The sequence below is a fragment of the Phacochoerus africanus genome, chromosome 1, assembly GCF_016906955.1.
Source record: "Phacochoerus africanus isolate WHEZ1 chromosome 1, ROS_Pafr_v1, whole genome shotgun sequence".
Lineage (NCBI taxonomy): Eukaryota > Metazoa > Chordata > Mammalia > Artiodactyla > Suidae > Phacochoerus > Phacochoerus africanus.
This window is the reverse complement of record NC_062544.1, coordinates 91,334,029-91,351,320: the sequence shown is the minus strand read 5'-3', so window position 1 is coordinate 91,351,320 and position 17,292 is coordinate 91,334,029. Positions and strand designations below refer to the sequence as shown.

General features: G+C 41.7%; 1 protein-coding gene across 5 annotated transcripts in view; it reads left to right on the top strand.

The window, feature by feature from the left end:
- Positions 1-15,727, top strand: part of THRB (thyroid hormone receptor beta) — a 459,282-nt gene extending 443,555 nt beyond the window's left edge. For all 5 annotated transcript variants that reach the window (XM_047769184.1, XM_047769178.1, XM_047769175.1 and 2 more), the window contains 2 exons: positions 2,019-2,277; positions 10,878-15,727. In XM_047769184.1, coding sequence (XP_047625140.1) covers positions 2,019-2,277; positions 10,878-11,119 — 501 coding nt within the window. In that variant the 3' untranslated portion in view covers positions 11,120-15,727. The remainder of the gene's footprint in view (positions 1-2,018; positions 2,278-10,877) is intronic.
- Positions 15,728-17,292: the final 1,565 nt, after the last annotated feature.

The window sequence follows — 17,292 nt, the reverse complement described above, 5'->3', positions numbered from 1 at the left end:
TTGGGATCTGAGCTGCATCTGTGACCTACACCACAGCTCACAGCAATGCCAGATCCTTAACCCACTGAGCACAGCCAGGGATTGAACCTGCGTCCTCATGGATGCTAGTCAGGTTCGCTAACCACTGAGCCACAACGGGAACTCCTGACCTCATTTTTAAGCCATTGGTGACCCTTGATAAATCCTGATTCCACTTTTATTTAAATTTTGAACTCATCAAAAGTAAGTTTTCAAAAGAAAAGATCTGCTTCATCAGTAATCAGACTTGGCTACAAAGATGGGGCAAGCCCAAGTTTGCACACTTGGTGACAGCTGAAAAAAAAATCAGTCGTTTTATCTGATGAGTAATTTCTCTTTGCTAGTCTGTGTCTGTGGTTCTCAAGACCGGGGTCCCTGAATCAGGTGCATGGGCATTACCTGGGAATCTGGAGAATGCAGACACCCAGAGGGTAGGGCTTAGCAATGTGTGTTTAACAGGCACCTGCTGATGGTAGTGGGTGTGGTGATGGGGTTGTGGACAGGACCACTGTCCTTGGCAGTAAAGCCAGCCCCTGCCCACCTCAGCCAATTCCCCATTTGCCTGTGGAGGATCTAGTCAACTTTCTGTTTCCTCTTTCCTACCATGCCCCTGGGACAGGAATCAAAGGATGTAATTAAGGAATACAAATTAGCACCTTAATAAGACCTACTCACAGTCTTTTTTTTTCCCCGTGAGTAGAAGGAGAGAATTCACATGAATGGATTCAAGAAACAAATACAAAATGCCTTTTATTCTGTAGGAAAAGCAAAGCAATCTGAAATTAAATGGTAAAGCGGGTAGGTTGCATTAGTAAAAACTATGAAATCCTCTATATTGTAAAGTCATTCAGTAGTATTACTTTCAGCCTTACATAATAACGTAAACCAAACTGGTCAAGTATTGCTAAGAGTATTTCCCAAAAAATAATTGGTACCCGTTTTAATGACAAGATGGAAACGTGTCATTACGTATTTGTTTTTTTTGGTGGTTTTTTTCTTTTCGTCTTTTGTCTTTTTAGGGCCATACCTGCAGCATATGGAAATGCCCAGGCTAGGAGTCAAATCGAGGCTACAGCTGCTGGCCTACACCACAGTCACAGCAATGCCAGATCCGAGTCATATCTTCAACCCACACCACAGCTCACGGCAACACCAGATCCTAACCTACCAAGGGAGGCAAGGGATGGAACCTGTATCCTCATGGATACTAGTCAGGTTCGTTAACCACTGAGACACGACAGGAACTCCATGTTTTCATTGTTTACAGAAACTGACACCCAAAGTCCTTCAAAGAACAAGTTCTCCTGTTATCTTGACCTTGGATTCTGACAGAGCCAGCTTCCAACCCTCCCCTCACTTGCAAACACTCATGTGACTCATGAGGATGCGGGGTCAATCCCTGGCCTCACTCAGTGCATTAAGGATCCGGCATTGCCATGAGCTGTGGTGTAGGTCACAGATAAGGCTTGGATCCTGCATTGCTGTGGCTGTGGCATAAGCCAGCAGCTGCAGCTCTGATTAAACCCCTGGCCTGGGAACTTCCATATGCCGCAGGTGCAGCCCTAAAAAGACCAAAGAAAAGAAAAAAGAAAAAGAGACAGAGCAGCACAGTTGCCAGCTGAACAGTGAAGTCAGCCATCAACTGTCAGAGCTACAAGACAAAAATTGTGTAAAGTGAAGCAGGTCTCACTTTTGGTGCGGTAACAGAAACCTCCAGAGTTAGGGCTTCTGAGCACAATTACACAAATGACTGTAATAGAATGCAGACTACAGGGTTAAGGCTAGTGGAGATATGACCACCAACTTGGAGTGTGAAAAATGGTGTTGAAAGCCTAGAGCCAAGCAGGAAGGGAAAGCTGGGGGCTCAGGGAGCCCAGGACGGGGGCAGAGGGGTCATTGCAGGGGGTCGTTCCTATCGTTCCACACACTAAGATCTCGAGTGCTGTGCCTAATGACACTTCTCCACTTGCTCCTTGCTGACGTGGGCTACTTCTTTTCAGCTGCCATGTGAAGACCAGATAATCCTCCTCAAAGGCTGCTGCATGGAAATCATGTCCCTTCGCGCTGCTGTGCGCTATGACCCAGAAAGCGAGACGTTAACCTTGAACGGGGAGATGGCAGTGACGCGGGGCCAGCTGAAGAATGGGGGTCTTGGCGTGGTGTCAGATGCCATCTTCGACCTGGGCATGTCTTTGTCTTCTTTCAACCTGGATGACACCGAAGTTGCCCTCCTCCAGGCCGTCCTGCTGATGTCTTCAGGTGGGTGTGCAGGCTCGGGATGGGGCTTCAGGAGAGCTGGTGCTTGTCCAGTGCTACTTCACATCATGTGATGAGTTCCAGTCCCCCTTTAGCATCAGAATCATATCTCACTCTCCTCCAGGGAGCAAGCAGGGGTTTGCCAACAGCCTGGAAACAGAAGGAGGGCGTCAAGGGCATGACGCTTTCTGGTTTCCCAGTGTGGAGGGAAGGAAATCAAAGAGTCATTTTAAAGACCCAATGAGGGAGTTCCCATCGTGGCACATCAGAAATGAATCTGACTAGTATCCATGAGGATGCAGGTTCGATCCCTGGCCTGGCTCAGTGGGTTAAGGATTCAGCATTGCCATGAGCTGTGGTGTAGGAAGCAGCTCAGATCTGGCATTGCTATGGCTGTGGCATAAGAAGGCAGCTACAGCTCTGATTCTACCCCTAGCCTGGGAACCTCCACATGCTGTGGGTGCAGCCCTAAAAAAAAAAAGATTTGATAAGGAGTTCCCTGGTGGCCTAGTGGTTAAGGATTGGGTATTGTCACTGCTGTGACACAGGTTCGATCCCTGGCCGGGGAACTTCCACATGCTGCAGGCACACCCCAAAAGAAAACAATATATACACTTCAATTTTTTTTAAGTTGTAGATAAGGCCCAGTTTTAAGTCATATAGCATCACTTCAGTCACATACTGCTGGTCCAGACAAGTCCCAGCACCAGCCCAGATTGCAGTCTAGCTCTGGGTGGGAGGAGGGAAAAGAATCTATAGCCCTCTTAACCTGCCACAGCTCATTATCACAGCCTCTAACTCTCCATGGTGAAAAGTGGAGAATAGCGCAGACACTTTTTCTTCGGGCATCATGTCATAATAAATAAGAAAGGCAAGCTGCATCAGACTCTTTAAGGAAAGCTAGTTTTTACATAGAAGGCGGTTTCAGAGTCATCCTCTGCATTTTCAGAGTTACCCTAAGTTTACCTGTGCCTCGGCACTTGTCACTCTGCACTATAGCTCCTTACTTCACCTGCTCATCTCTCCCTCTGGACCTTGTTTTTTTTCGTTTTTGGCCACATTCATGGCATATGGAAGTTCCCAGACCAGGGATCCGACCGGAGCCACAGTTGCAACCTATGCCTCAGCTGCAGCAATGCTGGATGCTTAACCCACTGTGCCACACTGGGAACACCTGGACTATTTATTATTTTGAGGACAGAGATGTATCTAATTGTGCACGTAGCTTCTAGGCCAGTGTTTAGTAGGATTCTAGAAGTGTTTACTGGATTAATTATTGACTAGATGGGTAAAATATCAGTCACAAGTACAATGAGAATCCTTTACAGAGTTGATGCTTGTGGGTTAATTTAGTAGAATTCCTTTTTTTAAGCCAATCTAGAAATGTATTTGGTACAGAAAATTTTGGCATGGCAGACTTTTTTTTTTTAACTTTGAGTTTTTTTATTTTTTTATTGAAGTATAGTTGATTTACAACATTGTGTTAGTTTCAGGTATAAAGCAAAGTGTTTTGGTTATACATACATATGAATATATATATATATTCTTTTTTATTCTTTTCCATTATAGTTTAAGATATTGAATATAGTTCCCTGTGCTGTTGTTTATGCATTTTATATATAATAGTGTATATATGGTAATCCCATAATTCTAACTTATCCTTCCTCTCCACTTTCCCCTTTGGCAACCATAAGTTTGTTTTCTATGTCTCTGAGTCATTTTCTGTTTTGTAAGTAAGTTCATCTGTACTATTTTTTAGATTCCACATATAAGTGATAATCATATGGTATTTGTTTTTCTCTGTCTGACTTACTTCACTTAGTATGATCATCTCTAGGTCCATTCATGTTACTGCTAATGGCATTATTTCATTCTTTTTTTATCACTGAATAATATCCCATTGTATATATACCACATCTTCATTTTCCGTTCATCTGTTGATGGACATTTAGGTTGTTTTCATGTCTTAGCTATTATAAATAGTGCTGCTATGAACATGGGGTGCATGTATCTTTTCAAATTATGGTTTTGTCTGGGTATATACCCAGGAGTGAGATTGCTGGATCATATGATAACTCTATTTTTCGTTTTTAAAGGAACCTCCATACTGTTCTTCATAGTGGCTACACTAATTTACATTCCCACCAAGTGCAGGAGCGTTCTCCCTTCTCCACCACTTCTCCAGCATTTACTACTTGTAGACTTCTTGATGCTAGCCATTCTGGTTGGTGTGAGGTGGTACCTCATTGTAGTTTTGATTTTCCTTTCTCTAATAATTAATGATGATGAGATCTTTTCACGTGCCTGTTGACCATCCATATGTCTTCTTTGGAGAAATGTCTGTTTAAGTCTTCTGCCCATTTTTCAATTGGGTTGTTTGGTTTGTTGTTATTGAATTGTATAAGCTGTACATATATTTTGGAAATTAGCCCTTATTGGTCACATCTTGCAAATACCTTCTCCCAGTCCATAGGTTGTCTTTTCATTTTGTTTATGGTTTCCTTTGCTGTGCAAAAGCTTATAAGTTTGATTAGGTCCCATTTGTTAATTTTTGCTTTTCTTTTTTTTTCTTTCTTTTTTAGGGCCACACCCACAGCATATGTAAGTGCCCGGGCTAGGAGTCAAATCAGAGCTGCAACTGCCAGCCTAGGCCACAGCCACAGCAACGTAGGATTCAAGCCACATCTGCAACCTACACCACAGTTCACAGCAATGCTGGATCCTGACCCACTGATCAAGGCCAGGGATGGAACCCGAATCCTCATGTTTACTAGTCAGATTCGTTTCTGCTGTGCCACAACGGGAACTCCACTTAAAAGGAAATTATTCTTTTTACTATGGAAAATCTCAGAAATAAATATAAGTAGTAGAATAGAATAATGGACCCTCTTGCACTCTGTGATGAACAGGCTCTAGTATGGACTCCCATTTCCTCCCCTTCTAAAGTCCACACCCCTGTACAATCCCTTCCTGTTGAGTGTGAGAACCCATGACTTGCTATGGAGGATTCAGTGTCACCCCATGTGACCCTATTACGTTATATTATATACAATTCCCTCTTGGGAGCAGACTTGCTCTAGAGGTGTTCATTGCTGGCCTGATGTTGGGAAAACTCACATGACAGGAGCTGCTTATTGGCCTCTTGTCTCCAGTGGACAGCCAGGTAGAAATCGGAGCTGCCAGCTCTTTAGTAGAATTATCCCTAAAGAAATAAAATGGGTAAATTATCTAAGGCCTCCCTGTGTGACCTTGGGTGGCTCCTCTAGCATCTCGGCCTTCAGTATCCTTTAAAATAAAAAAACTGAACTAAATAAGTAGGGATTATATTCCTGAAGGGAGGATTCAAGGTAATTTTTTTTTTTTTTGCTTTTTTGGGGCCGCACTTGCAGCGTATGGAGGTTCCCAGGTGAGGGGTCTAATCGGAGCTGTAGCCACCAGCTTACACCAGAGCCACAGCAACATGGAATCCGAGCCGTGTCTGCGACCTACACCACAGCTCAAGGCAATGTCGGATCCTGAACCCACTGAGCGAGGTCAGGGATGGAACCTGCGTCCTCATGGATGCTAGTCAGATTCATTAACTGCTGAGCCGCAATGGGAACTCCTTTTTTTTCTTCTTCTTCTGCTTCAAGTAATTTTTAGCCAAGATTTTAGTGGTACAAAGGGAGTTTTAAATAACACTGAAACACATAGTGAGAAAGCTATTTCTCTTACAGTTTTCTTTCAAATTATCTGTCTTCCTAAATTAGATGAAGAAGGAGATTCATTTGGATGCTAATCTGTCCTTTGCACCTCTCTAACACTTGCTAACCTCCCCTCCCTCAACCAAGAGAGAGCAGATCTCAGGAGCCATCTTGAGCAAGAAACTTTAGCTAAAGTTTAATCAAGGTTTTTGCCATGCATCCATTTTTGTGATTATTTTCTATTTATGGCCTAAATACTATTTTCTAAATATTTTTTCCCCTGCAGCAAACCAATTTAATAGATTCTTAAGTAAATAATGTCAGTAAAGTAGATAAAGGGAGTGTGTGGAGATGGCCAAACTCGTGAATGTAATTTCAAACTGTCAAATACTTAACTGAATGATTCTTACCAATTCTTTTTTTCATGGCCACACCCATGTTATATGGAAGCTTCCAGGCCAGAGATTGAATGTGAGCCACAGCTGCAGCAACACCAGATCCTTTAACCCACTGCACGGGCCAGGGATCAAACCCATGCTTCTGCAGTAACCCAAGCCTCTGCCGGGTTCTTAATCCACTGTGCCACAGCAAGAACTCCCTAATTCTTTTATTTTTATGACACCACCACTACCTGACAGCCACGTGACATACTTGCTAACTTTTTTAAATCTTCCCTGCTCCAATGACCTAGATACTTTTCATGAATACTGCCAGGACCAGAAAAATATTCCAGGACACTTGACACTCCACATCCAAGCTCTGAGGCCCCAATTCCTCCTCAGCATTGTCTTCTGAGCCCCAGTATTTATTTCCATTTACACTGTCTTTCAGGATTTTTCTTCAATGCCTCTTCCAGGAGCTAATTCTCTAAGTCCCTGGGTCCTGCAGTGATAAACAGAGAGTAAGCTGGGAATGATTCCAAAACACATCTTTGAGAGATTGTTGTCTTAGGGAGTTAAAAACAGTCTTTTGACCTTTAAAGTGTTTCTTCATGAACATGTTTAGTACCACTTGACCTCATCAGAATGTCCTTTCATCATCTCTGTGTCACTGATATGACCACCTTATCTTTGTCTCTCATCAAAGGACAAAGGTTTTTTTTTTGGGGGGGGGGGGGGATGTCTTTCTTTTTTTTTCCTTAGGTCTGCACTTACGGCATATGGAAGTTTCCAGGCTAAGGGTTGAATCAGAAGTGTAGCTGCCGGCCTACACCACAGCCATAGCAATGCGGGACCCAAACCGCATCTGCAACCTACACCACAGCTCAAGGCAACACTGGATCCTTAACCCACAGAGCAAGGCCAGGAATGGAACCCGAGTCCTCATGGATACCAGTCAGGTTCACTGCCACTGAGCAACAACAGGAACTCCAAAGGACAGAGTTTTGATGCCACCAAACCCAGGTTATTTTTCCTCCTTGAAAATACCCTGAGCAATGCCATGTTGATTTTCTGTTTGAATCAAAAGTTAAAGGATCCTGTGGGGAGAATTCTTCTGGCATACTCAGAGAGAAAGAGAGAGAGATAAGACAGAGATGTGGGGGGGAGTAGAGCCACAGAGCAGAAGCATCAAATATGAAGGAAAATACAACATTAAAATGCACAAATGGCAGTCTGAGATGGACAGTGGTGTCCAAAAGCCAGTATATATTGTTTACAATCAAGAAGGGTGGATTGAAACATTAGCCCTGATTCTTTCAGGCTAAGCAGAATCCTATTAAGAGTTTTACTAATACAGATATTTCCATAACTGATCACCTGAAGCATGAATGTATTTGATCAGAGCCACAAACAGGAGAACTGGGCAGGGGGATCGTAGTGCTCTCTGGAGCTGTATGAGGATTTCATCCAGGTTTACACATTTCTTTTCATTTTTTTAATTTAGGTATAACTGACATATAACATTGCATTAGTTCCAGGTGTATAGTATGACAATTAGATATTTGTACGTATTTCAAAATGATCACCGCAGAGTTCCCTGGTGGCTTAGTGAGTTAAGGATCCAGCATTGTTGCTACTGTGGCACAGGTTCAATCCCTGGCTCTCGAACATCCGCATGCCGCAAAGCCAAAAAAAAGAAAGAATGAATAAATGATCACCACAATAAGTCCAACTAACATCCATCCTCATATATTGTTGCCCATTTTTTTTCTTGTGATAAGGACTCTTGAGATTTGCTCTCTCAAATATGCAACACAGTATTATTAACTATTGTTACCTAACTGTATATTACACATCCCCAGGGCTCATTTCATAACTGTAAGTTTGTACCTTTTGATCTCCTTCACCCCTTTCACCCTCCCCCAAGCCCCTGCCTCTGCAACCACCAATCTACTCTGTGTCTATGAGCTTGGCATTTTTTATTTGTTTCGTTGTTGTTATTTTTTTAGATTGCACATATAAGTGAGATCATCTTTCTTTGCCTTATTTCACTTAACATAATTTCTTTAAGGTTCATCCATGTTGTTCCAGATGGCAACAGTTCATACTTTATGGCTAAATAGTATTCCAGGGTGTTTGTGTGTGTGTGCGTGTGTGTAAATCACATCTTCTTTATCCATTCATCCATCAGGAACACTTAGGTTGTTTTCATACCTTATCTATTGTAATAATCCTTCAGAGAACACAGAGGTGCAAACATGCTTTGGATTTAGTGGTTTTGTTTTCTTCAGATAAATACAGGAATGTAATGCTGGACCTTAGGGTAGTTCTATTTTAATTTTTTGAGGAATATCCATACTATTTTCCATAGTGGTTGCACCAACTTACATTCCCAAAAAAAAAATGCCCAAGGGTTCCCTTGCTATCTCTTTTCTTTTTGGCAATAGCCACTCTAACAGGTGTGAGGTGATATCTCAGTGTGGTTTTGATTTACATTTCCCTGATGACTGGTGATGCCAGGCATGATTTCATGTCCCTATTGACCAGTTGTATGTATGCCTTCTTTGGAAAAATATCTATTCAGATCCTCTCCCCATGTTTTAATTGGGTTATTTGGGTTTTTTGTTACTGAGTTGTAGGAATTATTAACCCCTTATCAGATATATGATTTGCAAATATCTCCTCCCATTCAATAAGTTGTCTTTTCATTTTATTGATGGTTTCTTCTGCTGTGCAAAAGATTTTTAGTTGTACCAGTTGTTTATTTTTGCTCTTGTTCTCTTTGCTTTTGGAGTCAAATACAAAAAATTCATCGCCAAGACCTGTGTCAGCTAGCTTACCACCTATGTTTTCTTCTAGGGGTTTTATGGTTTCAGGTCTTACCACTTTGAGCTAATTTTTGTGTATGATGTGAGATAGGGAATCTAATTTCATTCTTTTGCATGTGGCTCTCCAGTTTTCCCAACACCATTTATTAAAGAGATTGTCCTTTCCCTATTGTATATTTTTGGCCCCTTTGTTGTAAATTAATTGCCCATATATGCCTGGGTTTATTTCTAGGCTCTCTATTCTGTTCCATTGATCTATGTGTCTGTTTTTATGCCAATACCATACTGTTTTGATTTCTATAGCTTTGTAATATACTTTTAAATCAGAGCATATGGTGCCTCCATCTTTGTTCTTCTTTATCCAGATTGCTTTGGCTATTCAGGTCTGCTGTGGTTCCATACACATTTTAGTGCTGTTTATTCTATTTTTGTGAAAAGTGCCATTGGAATTTTGATAGGGATTGCACTGAATCTGCAGATTGCTTTGGGTAGTGTGGACATTTTAACAATATTAGCTTTTCCAATCCATGTGCAAAGGATATCTTTCTACTTACCGTGTCTTCTTTGATTTCTTTCATCAATGTTTTATAGCTTTCAGTGTGTAGGTCTTTCACCTCCTTGGCTGAATTTATTCCTAGATATTTTACTCTTTTGATACATTCAGGATTCTCCTCTGCAAATAGTGACAGTTTCTCTTTTTCCTTTCCAGTTTAGATGCCTTATATCTCTTTTTCTTTCCTAATTTCTCTGGATAGGACTTATAATGCTATGGTCAATAAAAGTGGCAAGAATAGGCACCCTTGTCTTGTTCCCTAATCTTTCTCAAGCTTTCAGCTCTTCAACATTTAGTATGAAGTTAGCTATGGACTTGTCACATATGGCCTTTATTATGTTGAAGCACATTCCCTCTATACATACTTTTGCAACCTGAGCGTTTGCACCCTAGCTCTTCCCCAATAATCTAGCTTTCTCTTGATATCCTTTTATCATTTTTTGATACTGCCTTGAGTCTTTCCTACATGTTGTGGGAAGCTCTTGTGGGCTGTACGTTGTCATGGTCTCCTCTAGCTCTAGCTTCCTGCTATGAGTCTTCTCTTCTCTGTCCAGGGTGATGCTAGCACAGCCTACATCCCCTTTTCATTTTAATTTCCCAAGACACCACCAACACAAGGCTGCTACAGTAGCAACCAAAGTTCAAAGGGAAGTTGTTCATTACAGTCCAATAAACAACTGAAATTGGATATTGTGCTGCTCTGTCTTCACCAGTTTCTTCACAGCTAACATCCTCCTTTGGCATCCATGCCTCCTGAGATCTTCCTGGTATCCTTTCATGTCTCTCCCTTCTCTGCGTGTCCACACTCATCAAGATCCTTCCTCATTATGCAAAGTGTTTCCACTCCCTAGGTGAGGCTTCTCCTTCTGTACCCTAGAAAGGAGGTGATTTGTCCTTGGGTATCCTTCACACCCAAGGAGATGATTTGTCTAAACCATAGATATTGATCTGAGCAAAGTGTTGACTCCGTTCATGTAAATTACAGCACTCCCTGGTATCTTGGTCCCTGATGCCCCAGAATTCTTGTTGCATCCATGCCTATTCCTAGGAGATAAAAGTCCCCAGATGGGCCCACTTCACACCAAAGGGCTTGAACTGGACTGGGCAAGCCATCTCCTTTCCATCTTTGAGTTAATAGCCATCTCCTTTCTTCTCTCAGATCGCCCAGGGCTTGCCTGCGTTGAGAGAATAGAGAAATACCAGGATAGTTTCCTGCTGGCCTTTGAACACTATATCAATTACCGAAAACACCACGTGACTCACTTTTGGCCAAAACTCCTGATGAAGGTGACAGACCTGAGGATGATTGGAGCCTGCCACGCTAGCCGCTTCCTGCACATGAAGGTGGAATGCCCCACAGAACTCTTTCCCCCGTTGTTCTTGGAAGTGTTTGAGGATTAGACTGACTCATGCTCATGATTCCATCAGCACTACTGGCTGTCATTTCATTCCATTGCCTCGCTCCTCTTTGTTTGTTCCTTTATTTCTTTGTGTTGGGAGGGATTGTTTGGGGGTAAAGGGAGGAAGTCATTGGCATAGACATGGATGAATTGCCCCTTGAATGCGGGTATTTGTAACTATTGCGTTTTGTTCTCCAGTCCTTTGATGTGAATGCTTTGGATGTTTTTACAGTTGTGGAGGTGGGGAGGGGACAATCATTCATTCACCAGCACCAAGTCATCACCAGCTCCCATCTGTCCCAGTCAGAGACTCAAGCAAGCAAAATGGCGAGGCAGAAGACTAAAGAAGACTTATTACCAAGACAATGTGGTCCCTTTGATGCAATCCTGATTTTTGCAGGGCTGAGATTAGCACAGCACTGACCACCTTTAGTTAAATGAGGCTTTCACTTCCAAAGGAAAGGTCTGGACAAATTTTTATCTATTCAAGAGCATGCTGTTTTTCAGTACTCATTACTCTCTCCTCGCAGCCTAACCTAGAATCTACAGGAATATTTGTTTCCCTCAAATTAGCTGTCCTTTCACTATAATTTTTATAATGAAATTTCTCATTTAATTTCATTATTAAAATTATATTGATTTAAGTCTAGTTACACATGGGCATGACTCAAAAATGTGCAGGTATTTGACTGGTTGAGGCCAACAAGGAAAACAGTTGCCTTCAGTGAGCCCAAAATCCTCACTAATGTCAGTGATTCAACAGTTTCCAAAAATTCCACGTAGTGTTACCTCATAGTCAGAAGGCTTCTTACAGTATGGGCTCAGAGAAAATTCTCACAAAAATCAAACCTATTTACAGAGTGTTGTCGCTATTCAGTGACACCTAAGCCTGCATCTCCCAAATGCCTGAAGTTATTCAACTTGATTGCTTCTTTGCTGACCTGACAACAAATTGCCCTGTGGATCAAATCTTCTCATCAAGGAGAGATAGCAAGCTGAAATTTGAGTCTTGTTCTGGAGGAATTCTGAGGAGAGATTATTGTGGTTATGTTCTAAGTTGAAGGAAATGCCGTGGTCTTAAAGCCCCCTCAGCTTCCCTCTGGTCTTAGATCCTCAAGGTCTTTGCTCTAACACACAAGTGTTTCCAGGTCCCTTTTTCCCTCCAACTCTGAGGTGTGACTATCACTAAACAAAGACTGGTCTGGCCACTGACCCTCTCTGTTTCTCTGATAGCATTGCCCTGACAGACATTCAACAGGAAATACCCACAGACCATTCATAGGAACCCTCACTCACCTTCCCTGCCCCACCCACCTCCCCAAGGACAAATGCTGATGTAGTGTGTGCCCAGTAACAAATGTGCCCCTGGTTGTTTCAATGTCAGAAAGTGGGTGAAGAATATACCCATGCAGTTGAATGTACCTCACCCTTCACTGGCATGGCAGACATATACTATTCTTCTGCCTGCCTTGTACTGCCTTATCCTGGAAGTACTAAGGGAAATAAGCCATATTGGTAAAATTTGCCTAAAAACCATGTGGATTAATTCTTTCTTAACTGGCCCAGAAGTCATGGTCCCTGAATTATAGTTTGTACTGTCAACTGGTAGATCTGTGACCTAGAGTCTTGGCTTTCTCACCTGATGAATATGTCCTGAACTCTCAAATCCTTGCCATACTTAATATGGTACTAATTTGGGCAGGGGGAATCAGGTGTTTTTGATGGTTTCTTTCATATTCAAATTTCTAACTCAATTAGACAGAAATTATGACCATCTTAACAGTTAAGAAAAGTAGATTTGGTATTGATTCCAAATAGGAATTTGACATTCTACTCACCAATTATTTTGAGAAAGGCAGGATGGCTTTGGGAAAGGGAGAGGAGCAGCATCAAAAATCCCAAGTGTGACCAGAAATAATCTGGGAGGAAAATTATTTGTTTAATGTGCTGAGACAATGATACAGTCTTCTGAGGAAAGCAAACAAGAATGATTCTGTGAACTCGCTAAGAGAAAAAGGAAGTAGGTGAAGAGGTTAAGATTATGAGCATGAAGTTCATGGGCAGATTACGTGCCATGACTTTTCTACAGACAGGTTTTTGGGGTTTATTTTCCCTAGGCAGCCTCTAGCCAGTCTCCTCAAGTCCTCACTTTGCTAACATCTCAGTTCCCTTCGTTGGCTCTCCTTGGAGAACAAAACTGAAGCACTTAATCACCTTCTCTGCTCCAGAGCAACTCTAAGAAGCTTTTCAGAGTGGGGCAAGTTTTCCCTCAGAAGGGAAGCAGAGGAAGGCAAGCAGATGGGTACTGGAGGTTCATGGACTCCTTGGGCAGCAAGGGTCCCAAGGAAGTTCTTCTCAATTTGTTTGAAAGAGATTCCCAGTAGATCAGATACCCCCAGATTTGGTATAAGTACAGAGCCTCATCTAAAGCTGCATCAGAAAGCTTCCGGGATTAACCATGATTGGCCATTGGCCAAATGGTTGGGTAGATTGACAGTGACCCAGCCAGCCCCAAGTAAATATGGCTCCTTACATGATTGCTTTAAACAAGCAAACCACTGACCTAAAAGTCTTGCTGAAAGCTGACTCCTTTAGGCTGAATAGGACAAGCCTTCAAGTACTTTGATTGAAAAGCTATAAGATCTGAAAGAATCAAGACCCCTATGATCAAAGTGACTCATTCCTTCTGTAACTGATTGAGATATTTTGTGCATCTCAAGACTCCATCCCATAAAACTCAAATAGGAGGGATTTGCTCTGGATTTTTGTAAACATTTTTTTCTTATGTTGTCCAGACTTTCAAATCAAATGTGGACTGATTGAAACTCCTCACAGTGGGGAGACATCCCAGCAGAGGGGAACAAACCTGACAGCTGGGATTCTTATTTATAAATCACAACTTTTGGGGATGAGTGCTGTGTGTGTGTGTGTGTGTGTGTGTGTGTGTGTGTGTGTGTAGCCTTCAAGTGTACTTTGCTCTTCAATTAGACGTGTGGTGTTTCTAGAAATAGTTTAAAAAAAAAAAGATCTTTTCCTCTTTATGATTCTGCTCAAAACACCACGTGCCGCCTCTGAGCTTTTTCTAGTCAAATGAGCCTCGGTCTTCAGTGACACACTTGCCGTGTTGATGCCTCAGCCCAGTGACGCCCTGAGTGACACCTCCTCTACCTGCAGCACAGTCGTTGGGGTGGACCGCCAGGCCCGGCTCTGCTCCAGCATCGCCTTCTCGTCGCTCTCCTGTGACCAGGTGTGAGGCCGGGCCCTTCCTCCATACTAAGCCCCACCCCGCCCCGCCCCCCGCAGACTCAGCCTCCACGAACTGCTGACGCCCTCAAAGCATGTCACTGTCCGTGATACATTTTTATTCTATGGAACTCTAGCCCATTCGTGTCCTGTTGACCTTTTGCTGCATGAGTCATAAAATATGAAACTGGTCTTATGGTTTTTGAAATGTAGCCAGCATTTGTAAGGCTAAACCTTTTTCATAAACTGAATTTAAGTGAATAACCAAGCCACCGTTCCTCTTCAAAAGGAGTGTGCTTAAAGACATTTGAATCTCTCTGCCCTTTCCAATGGCTATGGCATCAGGTTCTAAAATAAGCTCGTAATTTTTCCTGTTATTTTAATAATATGGAAATATTAGCATAGTGTTTCTTTTGATAGTGATAGACTATAATCCATATTTAAATTTTATAGAGAAGAAATTTTATTGTACTGTGATGTAGATATTTATTATCCAGGTAAGGATTTGCCCGGTGTGTATTTTTTACAATTGAAACCTTTTACTTTAATCTTTAAAAAAAAAATACATTAAAAACACAACACACACACGCAAAAAAGACTGAGGGGGGAAAAAAGGTTTGGCCTTATCACAGAATTTTTACTGTGCTGTACAAATGTTTGCAAATGCAAAAAGTGTGCATTTCTAGTGTATTTCTACATTACTTAATGCCGCCTTCAAGAGCAATATCGTGCAGGTAAAACGCTGTTTGTGGCTTTCTGTTGCACAGTTAAAGCTGACCCACCTTATGCACAAGACAATCAGATACAAAATCTGTCCTCCTCAGGATGCAGATAACACTCATGTAAATTATGGAGCACAATGCAAGACAAAGGAAGACACTTTAATTACATGTGTATCACTGACATGGAAGATATCAGGGCATGAATGAGCAGACCTTATGCCACTTCATTCTTTTGGTTCTTCCTAATTGGCATTTTCCATTTGATTATAGAGCCAAATGAGTTATCCAGGCTTTCTTCAAAAAAAACAACTCTTTCCCCCACCATGTTCTCATGCCCTGAGAATCAGAAAAGTACAACAGAGTAGGAAGAGATTTACAGTCACCTGAAGATTTGTGTTTTGTAAACAGTGTTAAGTGATATTGCTAGGTTGGTCATATTTTTTCAGCCTAAAACTCTATTGAAATCTGTGATCAAAATGTTTTAAACTATCCAAAAAGAAAATTTGTATATTTGGGAAAAAAATGGATTTTTACATAGCTTTTGTATGCAGATATTAAATTGTAATTATGACTATAGCGGGCGTAGATAAACTCATAAGCTACAATTCTAAAAAAGAAAAAAAAAAGAAAAAGCTTATAACAGATATACTTTCTTGTCTCTTTATTTAAATATTATTATTTTCTGAATAGGCATAAGGTTGCCTGCTCTTCTCACCTAACTGTTTCTGAAGGACAGAGAACAGAGATGTAAGGGCATTTGTTTCATAAACATCTACTAGAATAAGCAAGTTTTCTTGGGAGGAGAGCATGGGGGGAGGGGAGAAGTAAAAGGCTAACGGGAGATATTCTCTTTGGAAGGAGCCACAGAAATAGGGTGAGGAGGGAAGACAGAAGTTTTTGCAGCTAAAGGACCACATTGATCTTTTAATCTCAAAATGTTCCAAAATATTATTAATGGACTTATATCGGCTATCAACATATATCTCAATCCCCAATTCCCTAAACATGCATTAGTTAGGACTTCTGCTGTGATGAGTAACCAAAAAAGCCCCTAATAGGAATTTATTTTTCATAATATCTGGGAAGTCCAGGAGTAAGATGGCTTCATGTGTAGCTGGATGTGGGCACTTCCTCAGTACATCAGGACATGCCTCTTTTCCTCTCTCTATGCAGGTTCCTCTGTACAAATTTCCTTCATGTGGACTTCATGCTCACATAGCATTTCATCTTATGGGGGCCCCCAGTAACTCCAAGACTATCCTCATATCTCCAAACCAGTAGAAAGACTTCCTGTAAAAATCCTAGCCCACTCCTCATTGGCCCAAATGGAGTCAGGTGCCCGTTCCTAAACCAATCACTATGCTGAGGAGCACAGATATGCTAATTATCTTAATCCTCTAAAATCATGGAACTGGGCTGGGGAAAGAGGGATAACCAGCCCCATTCAAACTGGACTGAGAGTTGAGTCAGGAATGGTTCCCTCAAAGAAAATTCTAAGTCTTGCTACTATAAGAAGTGGGAGGAACAGCAAGCAAGCAAAAGAACAAATGTCCACACCAGGAGTTAAGTCTGAAAGCACATCCATTTTTGGTACAGCAACAAGTCTGAATGGAGAGGAAGATCAGCACAATTTAGCCAGGACATGAGTCAAACACTCCAAAGGAAGTGTTTGATTCCATCCTACCTGGCTCATGAAAGAGGCCAAGATGAAGGTAAGATGAAGTGAGCAGCTATCATTTCTCTGGGCAAGATCAGTTCAGAGTACCATTTTCTGAGTCTTCCCACTCTCTGTTCAAAGGACTATGCATAAATTTTACATATTTGTCTCCTTTTCACACTATCTATCACTCAAGTCCACCCTAATGAACACATTTCCTCCCCCAAGAAATTATTCATTTTCCTTGGGAGAGCTTTTTACACATATATTCCAGCTGTGTATGGTTCTTAACCCCATTACACAGGCAAAGCCAACCCAAAACTAGTGTGATATCTAATGGCTTGATTTGGGTTATGGAGCTGGTGTCATGTCACCCTGGACAATTTAATAATCTGGAATGAAGAGAAGCCAGAGGGCACAGTTGGTTTGCTTTCCCATCTCAGGATGACAGTTCATCTTGGCTTCATATTTAGCTACTCAGGGCACATTGGCTTTATAAATAAGTGGAACTGTCATTAGGTTCATGTACCCAAGATCTGACACAGTACATGT